General features: G+C 42.7%; 1 protein-coding gene across 1 annotated transcript in view; it reads right to left on the bottom strand.

The window, feature by feature from the left end:
- Positions 1-15,886, bottom strand: part of LOC139535818 (zinc finger protein 385A-like) — a 76,235-nt gene that overhangs the window by 51,058 nt on the left and 9,291 nt on the right. Inside the window, exon 2 of the mRNA XM_071335645.1 lies at positions 623-786. Coding sequence (XP_071191746.1) covers positions 623-786 — 164 coding nt within the window. The remainder of the gene's footprint in view (positions 1-622; positions 787-15,886) is intronic.

The following is a 15,886-nucleotide window of genomic DNA, read 5'->3' as shown; positions in this document are numbered from 1 at the left end:
GGATCATTCTTTAAAACCACTTAATTAGAATACATCACCTGTCTACAGTTACAAGACCCCTCAAATTGACTGGCACATACATCCCAGAGGAATATTATGCGAAACCAAAGCCAATTACAATTAATATTCTCAGACAGCCTGCAACAAGACGGCACCAGTGGTATAGTTAAGCAATAAGGACCGAGGTGGTGTGGTGCCAGGAGTGCCTGGATATAGCCATTAGCTGTGGTACATTGGCCATATACCACAAACCCCCGAGGTAGAATAGAGTAATGACTGACATTGCTAAATTATATTAAACAGCTTTTTAATACATATCATAACCAAATGTAGCCTATTAAAAGCTGCATATAGAGAGAAAGAATAACCCAATGCATTTAAAAACTACACTATTTGGGCCAGTGTTTTACCTGACTAGGTCATGAGATCAGGAAAAACTCCAGGCCCCAGAAAAGACAAGTGCGAATTTTGCTACACAGCTTTTGAACCTTGTGCGACCTCTGAGTTGAAGGGGGTCTACATGTGTGTGCGCTGTGTTAGTGTGTGTGTCTGCATATGTATGGCGTGCATGCGTGGTGTGTGCCTTAACATGCCTGTGTGTGTGTGGAGTGCGTTTACTCACTGTTGAGTAACTGTTGGTGTTGAAGTTGTGGAACAGGCCCATGCTGTGTTGTGGTGGAGCTGTGTCCATGGGGAACTGCAGGAACTGCTTCATGTCCAGCGGGGGTGGGATCACCGTGGGGGTCCTGAAGAAGGCAGGGACCACCCCTGGACGGTTCATGCTGCCTAGAGAGAGACAGAGAGAGAGAGATAGATGGTTTATTCAGAAAATATCTAAACAGTCAGTGGTCTTTTTCTATTTCTTAATGTAACCGACTACCAGGGTTGGGTAGGTTCCTTTCTACGTGTAATCTGTCACAGATACCAGTTACCTGTCCAAAATGGTAATCAGTAATGGAACTTTTGGATCCATCAAATGCATTTGGTGTGTCATCATTGTGGTCTCTGATTTGTGGTCAGAGTCGCTTAGGTGAAACAAACAGAATTGAATTTCTTTTGAGAAAACAGAAAGGTGTCATAAATGTATTTTGTTTTGTCGCAAACATCCTTTCTAAATTTGAAAGTAATCTAATAGGTAATCTAGTTTTTCAAAAGTATCTGAAATCTGATAACAATATTTTGTGTGCACAATATTTGTGTGCACTGCTGTGCTGTAACATCTAATAATGTGCATTGCCATACTGCTAATCCATGAAACTCAGTTTCAGTCCCCCCCACACACACACATACACACACACATACAGTACCAGTAAAAAGTTTGGACACACCGACTCATTCAAGGGTTTTTCTTTATTTTTACTCTTTTATACATTGTAGAATAATAGTGAAGACATCAGAACTATGAAATAACACATATAGAATCATGTAGTAACCCAAAAAGTTTTAAACAAATCAAAATGTATTTTATAATTGAGATTCTTCAAACTAGCCACCCTTTGCCTTGATGGCGGCTTTGTACGCTATTGATATTCTCTCAACCAGCTTCATGAGGAATGCTTTTCCCACATATGCTGAGCACTTGTTGGATGCTTTTCCTTCACTCTGCGGTCCAACTCATCCGAAACCATCTCAATTGGGTTGAGGTCGGGTGATTGTGGAGGCCAGGTCATCTGATGCAGCACTCCATCACTCTCATTCTTGGTCAAATAGCCCTTACACAGGCTGGTGATGTGTTTTGGGTCATTGTCCTGTTGAAAAACAAATGATAATCCCACTAAGCACAAAAAAATGGGATGATGTTTCACTGCATAATGCTGTGGTATCCATGCTGGTTAAGTGTACCTTGAATTCTAAATAGATCAGACAGTGTCACCAGCAAAGCACCCCCACACCATAACACCTCCTCCTCCATGCTTCACGGTGGGAACCACACATGCGGAGATCATCCCTTCATCTACTCTGCGTCTTACAGAGACACGGTGATTGGGACCAAAAATCTCAAATTTGGACTCATCAGACCAAAGGACATATTTCCACCAGTCTAATGTCCATTGCTCGTGTTTCTTGGCCCAAGCAAGTCTCTTCTTCTCATTGGTGTCCTTTAGTAGTGGTTTCGTTGCAGCAATTTGACCATGAAGGCCTGATTCATGCAGTCATGCAGACATTTTCTGCATTGACTGACCATGTCTTAAGGTAATGGTGGACTGTTGATTCTCTTTGCTTATTTGAGCTGTTCTTGCCATAATATGGACTTGGTCTTTTACAAAGTAGGGCTATCTTCTGTATACCACCCCTACCTTGTCACAACACAACCGACTGGCTCAAACGCAGTAGGATGGAAAGATATTCCACCACAAGGCACACCTGTTAATTGAAATGCATTCCAGGTGACTACCTCATGAAGCTGGTTGAGAGAATGCCTAGAGTGTGCAAAGCTGTCATCAAGGCAAAGGGTGGCTACTTTGAAGAATCGCAAATATAAAATATATTTTCATTTGTTTAACACTTTTTTGGTTACTACGTGATTCCATATGTGTCATTTCATAGTTTTGATATCTTCACTATTATTCTACAATGTAGAAATAAAGAAAATGCCTTGAATGAGTAGGTGTGTCCAAACTTTTGACTGGTACTGTACACCTACACCTACAGTACGGTATGTAAATAAGATATTTATGTATTTAATTTTCAATACATTTGCAAAATTTCTAAAAACATGTTTTCGCTTTGTCATTATGGGGTATTGTGTGTAGATGGGTTAGAATTTAATCTATGTTGAATTCAGGCTGTAACAAAACAAATGTGGAATAAATCAAGGGGAATGATTTATCCCCCCTCTCCTCAATCACTATTTTACAGCATCTCATAAGTGAGATTGAGAGAGAGAATGAGAAATAGATGGAGTGTGGTAGAGACTAACTCTACACCTGACAGCCACCTCTCCTCTAATCAACCATTACCTCTGAGCCCAACTCCTCTGGGAGAGAAGAATAAACATAGACCTCCACTCTGCATCATCCATTTCCTCTCCCCTTCTCTTCTTCTGTGCTGTCTCTCTCTCTCTCTCTCCATCCCTCCCTCCCCTGCGTTCTCTCTGGCGATGAAGCAGTGGTGAAAGCCTGCACTTGAATAGTCTACTGTGACGGGCGGGGAGGTTAAGCTTCTTAAGCCTCACAGCTGGAGCGCTGCAGATATCAGCCTAGCTCCTCAGTATTCCTCCATCTCCCTCCATCTCTCTCTCTCTCTCTCACAGGCTCTTTCTCCCTCACTCAGCTTTCTCCCCCCATTTCACGCTCTCTTTTTCTGCCTCTGCTTCTGTAACCTCCCCACCCTCCCTTACTTCGTCACTCTCCTGCTGGCTGTTCGTTCATCTTCCCTCTCTCTGTCTCCATCTCGCTCTCTTTATTATCTTTCATTGTAGTCTTTTTTTCTGGGTGCCAGTGTGACTGTAACTACTTAACAAATTTGCTACGTTTGGAAAACCGCTCACAAATCCAAAACATTGTAAGCAGGAGCTATTTTGGTTGTGAGTGAGGAAGTTCGTTTGAATAGGAAAGACTTGAAGAGGATCATCAATGTGCTGTCAGTATTAGAGTTAGAGACAGTGCTCTCTCTCTCTCTCTCTCTCTCTCTCTCTCTCTCTCTCTCTCTCTCTCTCTCTCTCTCTCTCTCTCTCTCTCTCACTCTCTTTCTCTCGTTCTCTCTCACTCTCTCTCTCCCTCTCTTTCTTTCTCTCCCCAGAAGCTAAAAGGCTGTCACAGCTGAAGCTCAACTGCAACCAGTCTCATCGGTGTGTGGCTGCTGGTCCTGACATGCCTCCAAGTCTCTGTAGTGATGGAGGAAAACAGAAAGAAAGATCTCCTGAAAAACAATGAAAGAAAGAAAGATGAAGAGAATGAGAGGGAGAGGGAGACAGAGAGAGCGAGAGAGTACCCTAAACTAGTCAACACAATTAGACCCAACCAAATCATGAGAAAAAAAAAGATAATTGCTTGACACATTGGAAAGAATGAACAAAACAACAGAGCAAACTGGAATGGTATTTGGCCCTAAACAGAGAGTACACAGTGGCAGAATACCTGACCACTGTGACTGACGCAAAATTAAGGAAAGCTTTGACTATGTACAGACTCAGTGAGCATAGCCTTGCTATTGAGAGAGGCCGCTGTAGGCAGACCTGGCTCTCAAGAGAAGACAGGCTATGTGCACACTGCCTACAAAATGAGGTGGAAACTGAGCTGCACTTCTTATCCTCCTGCCAAATGTATGACCATATTAGAGACACATATTTCCCTCAGATTACACAGACCAACAAAGAATTCAAAAACAAATCCAATTTTGATAAACTCCCATATCTAGTGGGTGAAATACCACAGTGTGCCATCACAGGAGCAAGATTTGTGACCTGTTGCCACAAGACAAGGGCAACCAGTGAAGAACTAACACCATTGTAAATACTTATTTTACCTTTTGTACTTGAACTATTTGCACATCATTACAACACTGTGCATGGCCATAATATGACATTTGAAATGTCTCTATTCCTTTGAAACTTTTGTGAGTGTAATGTTTACTGTTCATTTTTGATTGTTTATTTCACTTTTGTTTATTATCTATTTCAGAGAGAGAGAGAGAGAGAGAAGCATTGGAGGGGTGGGGGGTGGAAGAGGGAGGTAGTGTTGTTGGGGGGAGGTTGGCTGAGGGTTTAAATATCCTTATAACACGTCAGGAATCCTGCAGCTCACATGATGGTCATAATCACCTCTCCTAAACCGACTTCAGTCAGGACTCGTTTCAAAACCACCTGTAACTGCGCACTTACCGTAAACACCACAATTCTCACAGTGGGAAGTGGCTGAATGACAGAAATTAAAATGTAGGACAGAAGGAGATGAGGAAGAAAGAGGGGGCGATGTAAGGAGGAATTACATGATCAAATAATTGTTGGATGAAATTACTTCCGCTATTAAGAAACTAAAAACCCCTGTTAGAAACTCTGCTAGAAACTATTTTCTGAACTAATTTCTACTGCTTCTGCACAGTTCTGTCTCTGCATGCATTGGTTAACTACCGGTTTAGGTTACATGGAATTAATATCTATAGGTCAACGGCAGCTAACCTAGTGGTTAGAGAGACAAGCCAGCAACTGGAGGGTTGCCAGTTTGAATCCCGGGTCTGGCGAGAGAAATCTGGTGGGAAGTGAGCTGGCAACCTGCCATTGTTCTCTTGAGCAAGGCCCTTATCCCGCCACAACAACTGCTCCATTTGCTCTGTGGCAGCCCACTGATCCAACCTCTCGATCCTGTATGTCTATGGGTCTTTCGGCAGCGTTGGGATAATGTGGAAGTCAAATTTCCTTTGATGAATAAAGTGATCTTAATCAAACCATGTGCTACCATATCATGAACATACATTTACTCAAAAGACGAATTACATATACATGTAACATTACACACTATACACACATAAAAACATATTACACCCATACAGTACTAGTGCAGAAACACGTCCTAGAAGCATATAGACACATGATATCCTGCATCTGCCTGAACAGATGCGATCTTAGCCAAGCAGACAGTGGCTGGACAGCAGCACAACCTCCAATCCAGTCCTGAGTGATTTACTTTGGCATCAGACCAGTGAACACACCCAGACACACACAGACACACTCACCAGAAGAGTCTGGTGGGAGGAGCTATAGGAGGACGGGCTCATTGCAATGGCTAGAAAGGAATCATTAGAACGGTATCAACCACATCAAACATATGGAAACCACATGTTTGACTACGTTCCATTTATTCCAATCCACCCATTACAATGAGCCCATCCTTCTATAGCTCCTCTCACCAGCCTCCACTGACACACACACTCCGCCTTCTCCAGTGACGAAGTCGAGAGAGAGCATCGATCTGACATGGTCTGAAAGACACTAAAGTGTTAAATCCCTGCCAAACTCTATAAATATCCACCCCTCTCTCCTTCTCTCCTTTAAGACAGTCCTGTCTTGTCGATCCTCCCCTATTCTCTCTCCTTATTGCTTTTCTCCCCCAAATGCAAATGTTTGGCTGAGGGGAAGATCAATGGTAGCGTAATAGCTTATTGGATTGTACAGGGGTTATGAGAGAGGTGGAGGAGACATGGAGATAGAGAAGGAGAAAGAAGGAGATCGAGGGAGAGAGAGACGTGCAAGAATAGAGAGATTGAGTGAGTGAGACTGAAACAGAGAGAAAGTCTGACTAGGTTGACATGCAGATTGATATCTTTTCTTCTTCATCTCTACTTTCTCCCCACGAATATCATCATGTTATAATGGAATAATGAGTTGATAAGTTGATGAAGGCAATGACCGTCTGTTCAAGATACAGTATTGTTGTACTGTAACACAACTAAGGTGATTTGACAATTTACACTTTCATTTGACAAATGGACATTTTTACTTTTCGTCTGTAAACAACAGCTGAGCTGACACTGAATACGTGATCATGTTAAACTCCCTCGAGAAGTATCCCCCCGCAGGACGAATTTGGCCCACAGCAGATTTTATTTGGCCCACAGGTTTTTGGGTGAGGGGGACATAAAAGACTGTAAAAACACCAGCAAATCAGCTCGGATTAATTTTAGTTATGGATATCTGTTCCAAAGTATTTCCATGCATAATAGAGAGATATACGTGATCATTTACTGTACAAAGGTAAGCAAGGTTTGAAATGATTACAGTTTAGTCAAATATTATATCTGTTTGTTCTTCTTGTGGTCATTTTAGAGTCTACAAATGATTTGTAATTATGTTCTGGCCCCCTAACCATCCGCTCAATAAAAAATCGTCCCACGGCTGGATCTAGTTGATGATCCCTGCGCTAGAGTCTAAGGACCTGAGGTTGGGTTTCTACTAAGCTAACATATGGAATTGATTTAAGAAAGTCATACCAAGGATGCATTTAAGGACACCTGTAGGTATCCCAAAATATATTTAAAAAGTATTTGAGGAAACATTGAATTTGGCCTTACTGCTATTAGCAACTAGAAATGCATTGAATAACATATTCATACCTGGCAAAGATATGTATCAAAAGACATTGTGTCAAGGTCAAAAATGTTTCAAAAGAAAGTATGTTTGGGTGTTTGCCCTATAGGCCTATCTGAGCGATATAAAAATATACTGCATTTTACACCTTTTATTTTGGCACTAAAGTACAGTGCATTTCGGAAAGTATTCAGACCCCTTGACTTTTTCCACATTTTGTTACGTTACAGCCTTAATCTAAAATGGAGTAAAAAAAACGAATCCTCATCAATCTACACACAATACCCCCTAATGAAAAAGAAAAAACAGGGTTTTCGAATATCTTGCAAATGTATTTTTTTTAAATACCGGAAATATCACATTTACATAAGTATTCAGAGCCTTTACTCAGTACTTTGTTGAAGAACATTTGGCAGCGATTACAGCCTCGAGTATTCTTGGGTAAGATGCTACAAGCTTGGCACACCTTTATTTGGGAAATTTCTCCCATTCTTCTCTGCAGATCCTCTAAAACTCTGTCAGGTTGGATGGGGAGCGTCGCTGCACAGATACTTTCAGGTCTCTCCAGAGATGTTCGGTCAGGTTCAAGTCCGGGCTCTGGTTGGGCCACTCAAGGACATTCAGAGACTTGTCCCGAAGCCACTCCTGCATTGTCTTGGCTGTGTGCTGAGGGTCATTGTCCTGTTGGAAGGGGAACCTTCGCCCCAGTCTGAGGTCATGAGCGCCCTGGAGCAGGTTTTCATCAAGGATCTCTTTGTACTTTGCTCTGTTCATCTTTCCCTCGATCCTGTCTAGTCCCTGCCACTGCAAAACATCCCCACACCATGATTCTGCCACCATCATGCCTCACAGTAGGCATGGTTACAGGTTTCCTCCAGACGTGATGCTTGGCACTCAGGCCAAAGAGTTAAACCTAGGTTTCATCAGACCAGATAATCTTGTTTCTCATGGTCTGAGAGTCTTTAGGTGCCTTTTGGCAAACTCCAAGCAGGCTGTCATGTGCCTTTTACTGAGGAATGACTTCCGTCTGGCCACTCTACCGTAAGGCCTGATTGGTGGATCGCTGCAGAGATAGTTGTCCTTCTGGAAGGTTCTCCAATCTCCACAGAGGAACTCTGGAGCTCTGTCAGAGTGACCATTGGGTTCTTGGTAACCTCCCTGATTAAGGTCATTCTCCCCCGATTGTTCAGTTTGGCCAGGCGGCCAGCTATAGGAAAGGTCTTGGTGCTTCCAAACTTCTTCCATTAAGAATGCTGTAGGCCACTGTGTTCTTGGGGAGTTTCAATACTGCAGGAATGTTCAGGTACCCTTCCCCAGATCTGTGCCTCGACCCTTCCCACAATCCTGTCTCAGAGCTCTACGGACAATTCCTTCTACCTCATGGCTTGGTTATTGCTCTGACATGCATTGTCAACTGTGGGACCATATATAGACAGGTGTGTGCCTTTCCAAATCATGTCTAATCAATCGAATTTACCACAGGTGGACTCCAATCAAGTTGTAGAAACTTCTCAAGGATGATCAATGGAAACAGGATGCACCTGAGCTCAATTTCGAGTCTCATAGCAAAGGGTCTGAATACTCATGTAAATAAGGTATTTCTGTTTTTATTCTTTATATTGTGGGTATTGTGTTCAGATTGATGAGAAAAAATAATTATTTAATACATTTTAAAATAAAGCTGTAACGTTACAAAATGTGGAAAAAGTCAATGAGTCTGAATACTTCCCAAATGCACGGTACTTCCATACTTCTATTAATTTGTAAACTGGTACCGGGTTACCTTCAGACGAGTCCCATGATGCTTGTGGGGGATGTAGAGCAAAACAACTGACATGTACATCTTCGTGAGAGTCTCACCTTCTGATCATATTAGTTTGTAGCCCAAACCATTCAGACTCTACAGACAGAAGTAGACCGATCAGCGGTACCGCCTTCAGACGTGTCCCGTAAAGCTTGTCAGTGTCGTAGAGCAAAACAATCAACATTTACAGTGCCAGTCAAAAGTTTGGACACACCTACTCATTCAAGGGTTTTTCTTTATTTTCACTATTTTCTACATTGTAGAATAATAGTGAAAACATCAAGACTATGAAATAACACATATGGAATCATGTAGTAACCAACAAAGTGTTAAACAAATAAAAATATATTTTATATTTGAGATGCTTCAAAGTAGCCACCCTTTGCCTTGATGACAGCTTTTCACACTCTTGGCATTCTCTCAACCAGCTTCATGAGGTAGTCACCTGGAATGAATTTCAGTTAACAGGTGTGCCTTCTTAAAAGTAAATTTATGGAATTTCTTTCCTTCTTAAGCCAATCAGTTGTGTTGTGAGAAGGTAGGGTGCTATACAGAAGATAGCTGTCACGTTCTGACCTTTATTTCCTTTGTTTTGTCTTTATTTAGTATGGTCAGGGCGTGAGTTGGGGTGGGCAGTCTATGTTTGTATTTCTATGTTTTGCTATTTCTGTGTTTGGCCTGATATGGTTCTCAATCAGAGGCAGCTGTCAATCGTTGTCCCTGATTGGGAACCATATTTAGGTAGCCTGTTTTGTGTTGGGTTTTGTGGGTGGTTGTTTTCAGTCTTTGTGTGTCTGCACCAGATAGAACTGTTTCGGTTGTCACTTTTGTTGTTTTGTATTTTGAGTGTTCACCTTTATTAAAAACAAGATGAACAATTACCACGCTGTGCATTGGTCCTCCGATCCTTCTAACTTATCCTCCTCAGACGAGGAAGACGACAGCCGTTACAATAGCCGTATTTGGTAAAAGACCAAGTCCATATTATGGCAAGAACAGCTCAAATAAGCAAAGAGAAACGACAGTCCATCATTACTTTAGGACATGAAGGTCAGGCAAGTGCAGTCTCAAAAACCATCAAGCGCCATGATGAAATTGGCTCTCTTGAGGAAAGGAAGACCCAGAGTTATCTCTGCTGCAGAGGATACGTTTATTAGAGTTACCAGCCTCACAAATTGCAGCCCAAATAAATGCTTCACAGAGTTCAAGTAACAGACACATCTCAACATCAACTGTTCAGAGGAGACTGCTTGAATCAGGCCTTCATGGTCGAATTGCTGCAACGAAACCACTACTAAAGGACACCAATAAGAAGAAGAGACTTGCTTGGAACAAGAAACACGAGCAATGGATATTAGACCGGTGGAAATCTGTCCTTTGGTCTGATTAGTCCAAATGTGAGATGATCAGATGAAGATGAACAGATGATCTCCGCATGTTTGGTTCCCACGTGAAGCATGGAGGAGGTGTGATGGTGCTTTACTGGTGACACTGTCTGTGATTTATTTAGAATACAAGGCATACTTAACGGGCATGGATACCACAGCATTCTGCAGCGATAAGCCATCCCATCTGGTTTGCTCTTAGTGGGACTACCATTTGTTTTTCAACAGAACAATGACCCAACACACCTCCCGGCTGTGTAAAGGCTATTTGACCAAGAAACAGTGATGGAGTGCTGTGTCAGATGACCTGGCCTCCACAATCACCCGACCTCAACCCAATTGAGATGGTTTGGGATGAGTTGGACCGCAGAATGAAGGAAAAGTAGCCAACAAGTGCTCAGCATATGTGGGAACTCATTCAAGACTGTTGGAAAAGCATTTCAGGTGAAGCTGGGTGAGAGAATGCCAAGAGTGTGCAAAGCTGTCATCAAGGCAAAGGGTGGCCACTTTGAAGAATCTAAAATATACCGTAATTTCCGGACTATTAAGCGCACCTGAATATAAGCCGCACCCACTGAATTTTTAAATAATATGTATTTTGTACATAAATAAGCTGCACATGTCTATAAGCCGCAGGTGCCTACCGGTACATTGAAACAAATGAACTTTGCGTTTTTTCATGCCCAGTTGTTTTCAGCGTGACGGATGATTCGCCTTTCCTGTTGACAGTCCGAGTGAGAGGCAGGTCAAATGTCAGAGGAACCTCATCCATATTTATGATGTCGTGCGGGCCGATGGAATGCTCCGCTATCTTTGCATCAGTGAATTTGCGGAAGTTTGAAACTTTTTCCTCGTAGTCGGGAGGGAGCTGCTGACACAGACTCGTCCGTACCCTGATGGACAGGCCTTTACGTCTCATAAATCTTAGACACCACGATGGTCCACCTCTAAAATCCTCAAACTTCATTGCGGTGGCGATTGTTTTGGCTTTCAGTCGGATCTGCACAGTTGAAACACCTCGGCCGTCTGCTCTCTGTGTGTTGACCCAGTCTTCAAGCTCATTTTCTAGTTCGGGCCATCTGCGTTTCTTCCCTCTGAAAGCTTTCGTTGTCTTTTTGCACTGAGTCAGTTCCTCACGCTGCTGTTTCCAACGTCTTATCATCGACTAATATGACTACTGATGCAACAACTAGCATGGGTTGCTAATATGACTACTGACGCAACAACTAGCACGAGTTGCTAATATGACTATTGGCGCACCAACTAGCATGGGTTGCTAATATTACTACTGATGCAACAACTAGCATGGGTTGCTAACATGACTACTGATGCAACAACTAGCATGGGTTGCTAATATGACTACTGATGCAACAACTAGCATGGGTTGCTAACATGACTACTGATGCAACAACTAGCACGGGTTGCTAATATGACTACTGACGCAACAACTAGCACGGGTTGCTAATATGACTACTGATGCAACAACTAGCACGGGTTGCTAATATGACTATTGGCGCACCAACTAGCATGGGTTGCTAACATGACTACTGATGCAACAACTAGCATGGGTTGCTAATATGACTATTGATGCAACAACTAGCATGGGTTGCTAATATGACTACTGATGCAACAACTAGCACGGGTTGCTAATATGACTATTGGCGCACCAACTAGCATGGGTTGCTAACATGACTACTGATGCAACAACTAGCATGGGTTGCTAATATGACTATTGATGCAACAACTAGCATGGGTTGCTAATATGACTACTGATGCAACAACTAGCATGGGTTGCTAATATGACTACTGATGTAACAACTAGCATGGGTTGCTAATATGAGTATTGTGCTTTTGGCTAACGGACAACGAAAGAAAGTTGTTAGAACATGAGATAAACGCTGGTTTCAATGACATATGAGGAAGTGTTTACAATATTATTCCGTCAACATTTCTATGGTCAGATTTTTTGCCTAGGCTACTTTTAAACAAGGTAAGACATGATTCATAAAATGACAAAACATCCAGGTTTTAAACAATTACGTTTATGGCTAAACATACTAAACAAAAATATAAAAACGCCTCTGCCCAGTCATGTGAAATTCATTATGGCCTAACGAATTTATTTCTAGTTCGGGCCATCTGCTTTTCTTCCCTCTGAAAGCTTTTGTTGTCTTTTTGCACTGAGTCAGTTCCTCACGCTGCTGTTTCCAACGTCTTATCATCGACTCATTAAGGCCAAGCTCCCGTGCAGCAGCTCTATTTCCTTTTCCAACAGCCAGATCGTTTGCCTTCAAATTGAAAGCTGCATCATATGCATTTCTCCGTGTCTTTGCCATGATGAGGGTGACAAAATGACTACCGTAATCAGAATGAAGGGAAGTTTGAGCGCGCTCGATTTACGTCACATTATGTGACGGTGCTCAGTTTTTTGGCGGCATGAAACTTGTGAAAAAAATCCATAAATTAGCCGCGTCATTGTATAAGCCGTGAGGTTCAAAGCGTGGGAAAAAGTAGCGGCTTATTGTCCGGAAATTACGGTACTTTGATTTCTTTAACACTTTTTTGGTTACTATATGATTCCATATGTGTTATTTCATAGTTTTGATGTCTTCATTACTATTCTACAATGTAGAAAATAGTGAAAATTAAGAAAGAAAAACCCTTGAATGAGTAAATGTGTCCAAACTTTTGACTGGTGCTGTTCGTGTACATTAGAGTCTCACCTTTCGATGGTGGGGTCATATTTGGACGCTACAGACGTTTTCATGAGAAGACCAATTTTCGGGATGTCTTGGTCTGAAGGCTGAAGACAGATTTTGATAATGCTAATAAAATGTTGGTGCTGGCACAGACATTGATTCTAGGGGGATAATTCTTAATATCCACTGTGCTGACTCACAGATGACAGACACTTGACACAACTACTCACAGTGACAGACTGACAGATGGCCTTGGGATGCCTCATAGAGTTGTTAAAATATACTGTAAATTATGATTTTTTACATACAGAAATGATATACAAATAAAAAAATATTATAGGATTGCTGCCTTACTACTTTAGTGTAATGGTTATGTAGATGTACTGTATCTCATTCGATCTTGACACAATGTCTGACCTCCATGAATTCCCAGTCTCCCCCAACAGTCTAGCAAGAGCACATGGCTCACAGACACTCATGAACACACACACATATACACACACGTTGGTTTTACTGTTCAAGTGAGGACCATAAAATGTATTCCCATTCAAAATCTGATTTTTCCTAACCCCTAACTCTAAACCTAACCCTAGCCCTAACCCTTAACCTAACTCTAAAAAACTTTTGGGGACCAGTCAAATCCCCAGTATTATTTTGTTTTACTATCCTTGTTAGGGCTTTTGGAACCCAAAAGGATAGTAAACGTTAGAAAACACACACACACACACACACACACACACACACACACACACACACACACACACACACACACACACACACACACACACACACACACACACACACACACACACACACACACACACACACACACACACACACACACACGCGCACAAATAAATTGGCTGATGATGATGGTGCAGGGCGGTGTTCTACTGAAGGCATTGTGATGATGAGGGTGCAGGGCGGTGTTCTATTGAAGGCATTATGATGATGGTGCAGGGCGGTGTTCTACTGAAGGTATTGTGATGATGATGGTGCAGGGCGGTGTTCTACTGAGGGCATTGTGATGATGATGATGCAGGGCGGTGTTCTACTGAAGGCATTGTGATGAGGATGGTGCAGGGCGGTGTTCTACTGAGGGCATTGTGATGATGATGGTGCAGGGCAGTGTTCTACTGAAGGCATTGTGATGAGGATGGTGCAGGGCGGTGTTCTACTGAAGGCATTGTGATGATCAAGATGCAGGGCGGTGTTCTACTGAAGGCATTGTGATGAGGATGGTGCAGGGCGGTGTTCTACTGAGGGCATTGTGATGATGATGATGCAGGGCGGTGTTCTACTGAAGGCTTTGTGATGATGATGGTGCAGGGCGGTGTTCTACTGAAGGCATTGTGATGATGATGGTGCAGGGCGGTGTTCTACTGAGTGAGCACATCCATAATTTGCCCAGCTGCACCCCACTGAGACAGACTATGATAATAACGATGACTGGCTGTTTGTCTTATTTATGGAACACCTTAACCAAACCCAAGGACACCTCTCACAATAGAGTGAACAACAAACACAGCACATCTTAAAACGTTTGAAGTAAAAACATTACAAAAGGTAGTAGCAGAACAAGCACACTAACGCATTAAGAGTGAAGCAGACAAAGGTCAAATAAATGCTGAAGAAGAGAGAACCAGATAAAACCACAAGACATCACAACAGATTAAGAGGCCAAGACGCACACACACACAGTGCACACACACACAGTGCACACACACACACACACACACACACACACACACACACACACACACACACACACACACACACACACACACACACACACACACACACACACACACACACACACACACACACACACACACACACACACACACACAGTGCACACATATTTGTTTTACTATCCTTGTGAGGACCAAACATCTGTAACCCTAATGATAAACTAAACCCCTAATCCTAAAATACAATTTTTCCCCGTGGGGAACGGTAAAATGTCCCCACATGTCCGAATTGTCCTTGTTTTACTATCCTTGTGAGGACTTCTGGCCCCAATAAGGATAGTATAACCAACCCCCCCAGACTGCCCACCCCCATGCACATACACAGCTGTGACTAAAGCTGTTGAAATTGGCAATTAATTTACCCGATTCAGATGTAATAATCTCAGAGGTAATGTCAAAGTCAGTGATGTAGTGGAGCCTCTCAGTATTCCCTGCCTATCTCTGTCTCTATCTCACTCCGATCAGGGGAACCAGAAGCTACTGATGTGTCTCCCCACCACCTCCCCCAATGAAAACCTAATAAACGACAATGTCGCAGAGTCCCCATAAACCACTGCATTGAGCCCAATGCTACACACACACACACACACACACACACACACACACACACACACACACACACACACACACACACACACACACACACACACACACACACACACACACACACACACACACACACACACACACACACGCTATTTCGACCTACGCAGGGGGCACACACACGCAAACATCCACATGCAGGCAAACACACATATACAAACACAAACACAAGCATGCAACACACACAGCTAACTAGCTAAAGTCATAGACATCTAATGCTGATGTCTTCTTCAGAGGAAGAATGGTAACTTTATAAGAGAAACACATACACACACACAGTGCACACACAGTGCACACACACACAGTGCACACACACACACAGTGCACACACACACACAGTGCACACACACACACACACACACACACACACACACACACACACACACACACACACACACACACACACACACACACACACACACACACAGTGCACACACACACAGTGCACACACACACACAGTGCGCACACACACACACACACACAGTGCACACACACACAGTTCACACACACAATGCACACATACACAGTACACAAACACACACACACACACTCACTCACTCACTCACTCACTCACTCACTCACTCACTCACTCACTCACTCACTCACTCACTCACTCACT

Source organism: Salvelinus alpinus, chromosome 12 (genome assembly GCF_045679555.1).
Source record: "Salvelinus alpinus chromosome 12, SLU_Salpinus.1, whole genome shotgun sequence".
Taxonomy (NCBI): domain Eukaryota; kingdom Metazoa; phylum Chordata; class Actinopteri; order Salmoniformes; family Salmonidae; genus Salvelinus; species Salvelinus alpinus.
The sequence above is the reverse complement of the archived record's forward strand: the minus strand, read 5'-3'. Positions and strand labels throughout refer to the sequence as shown.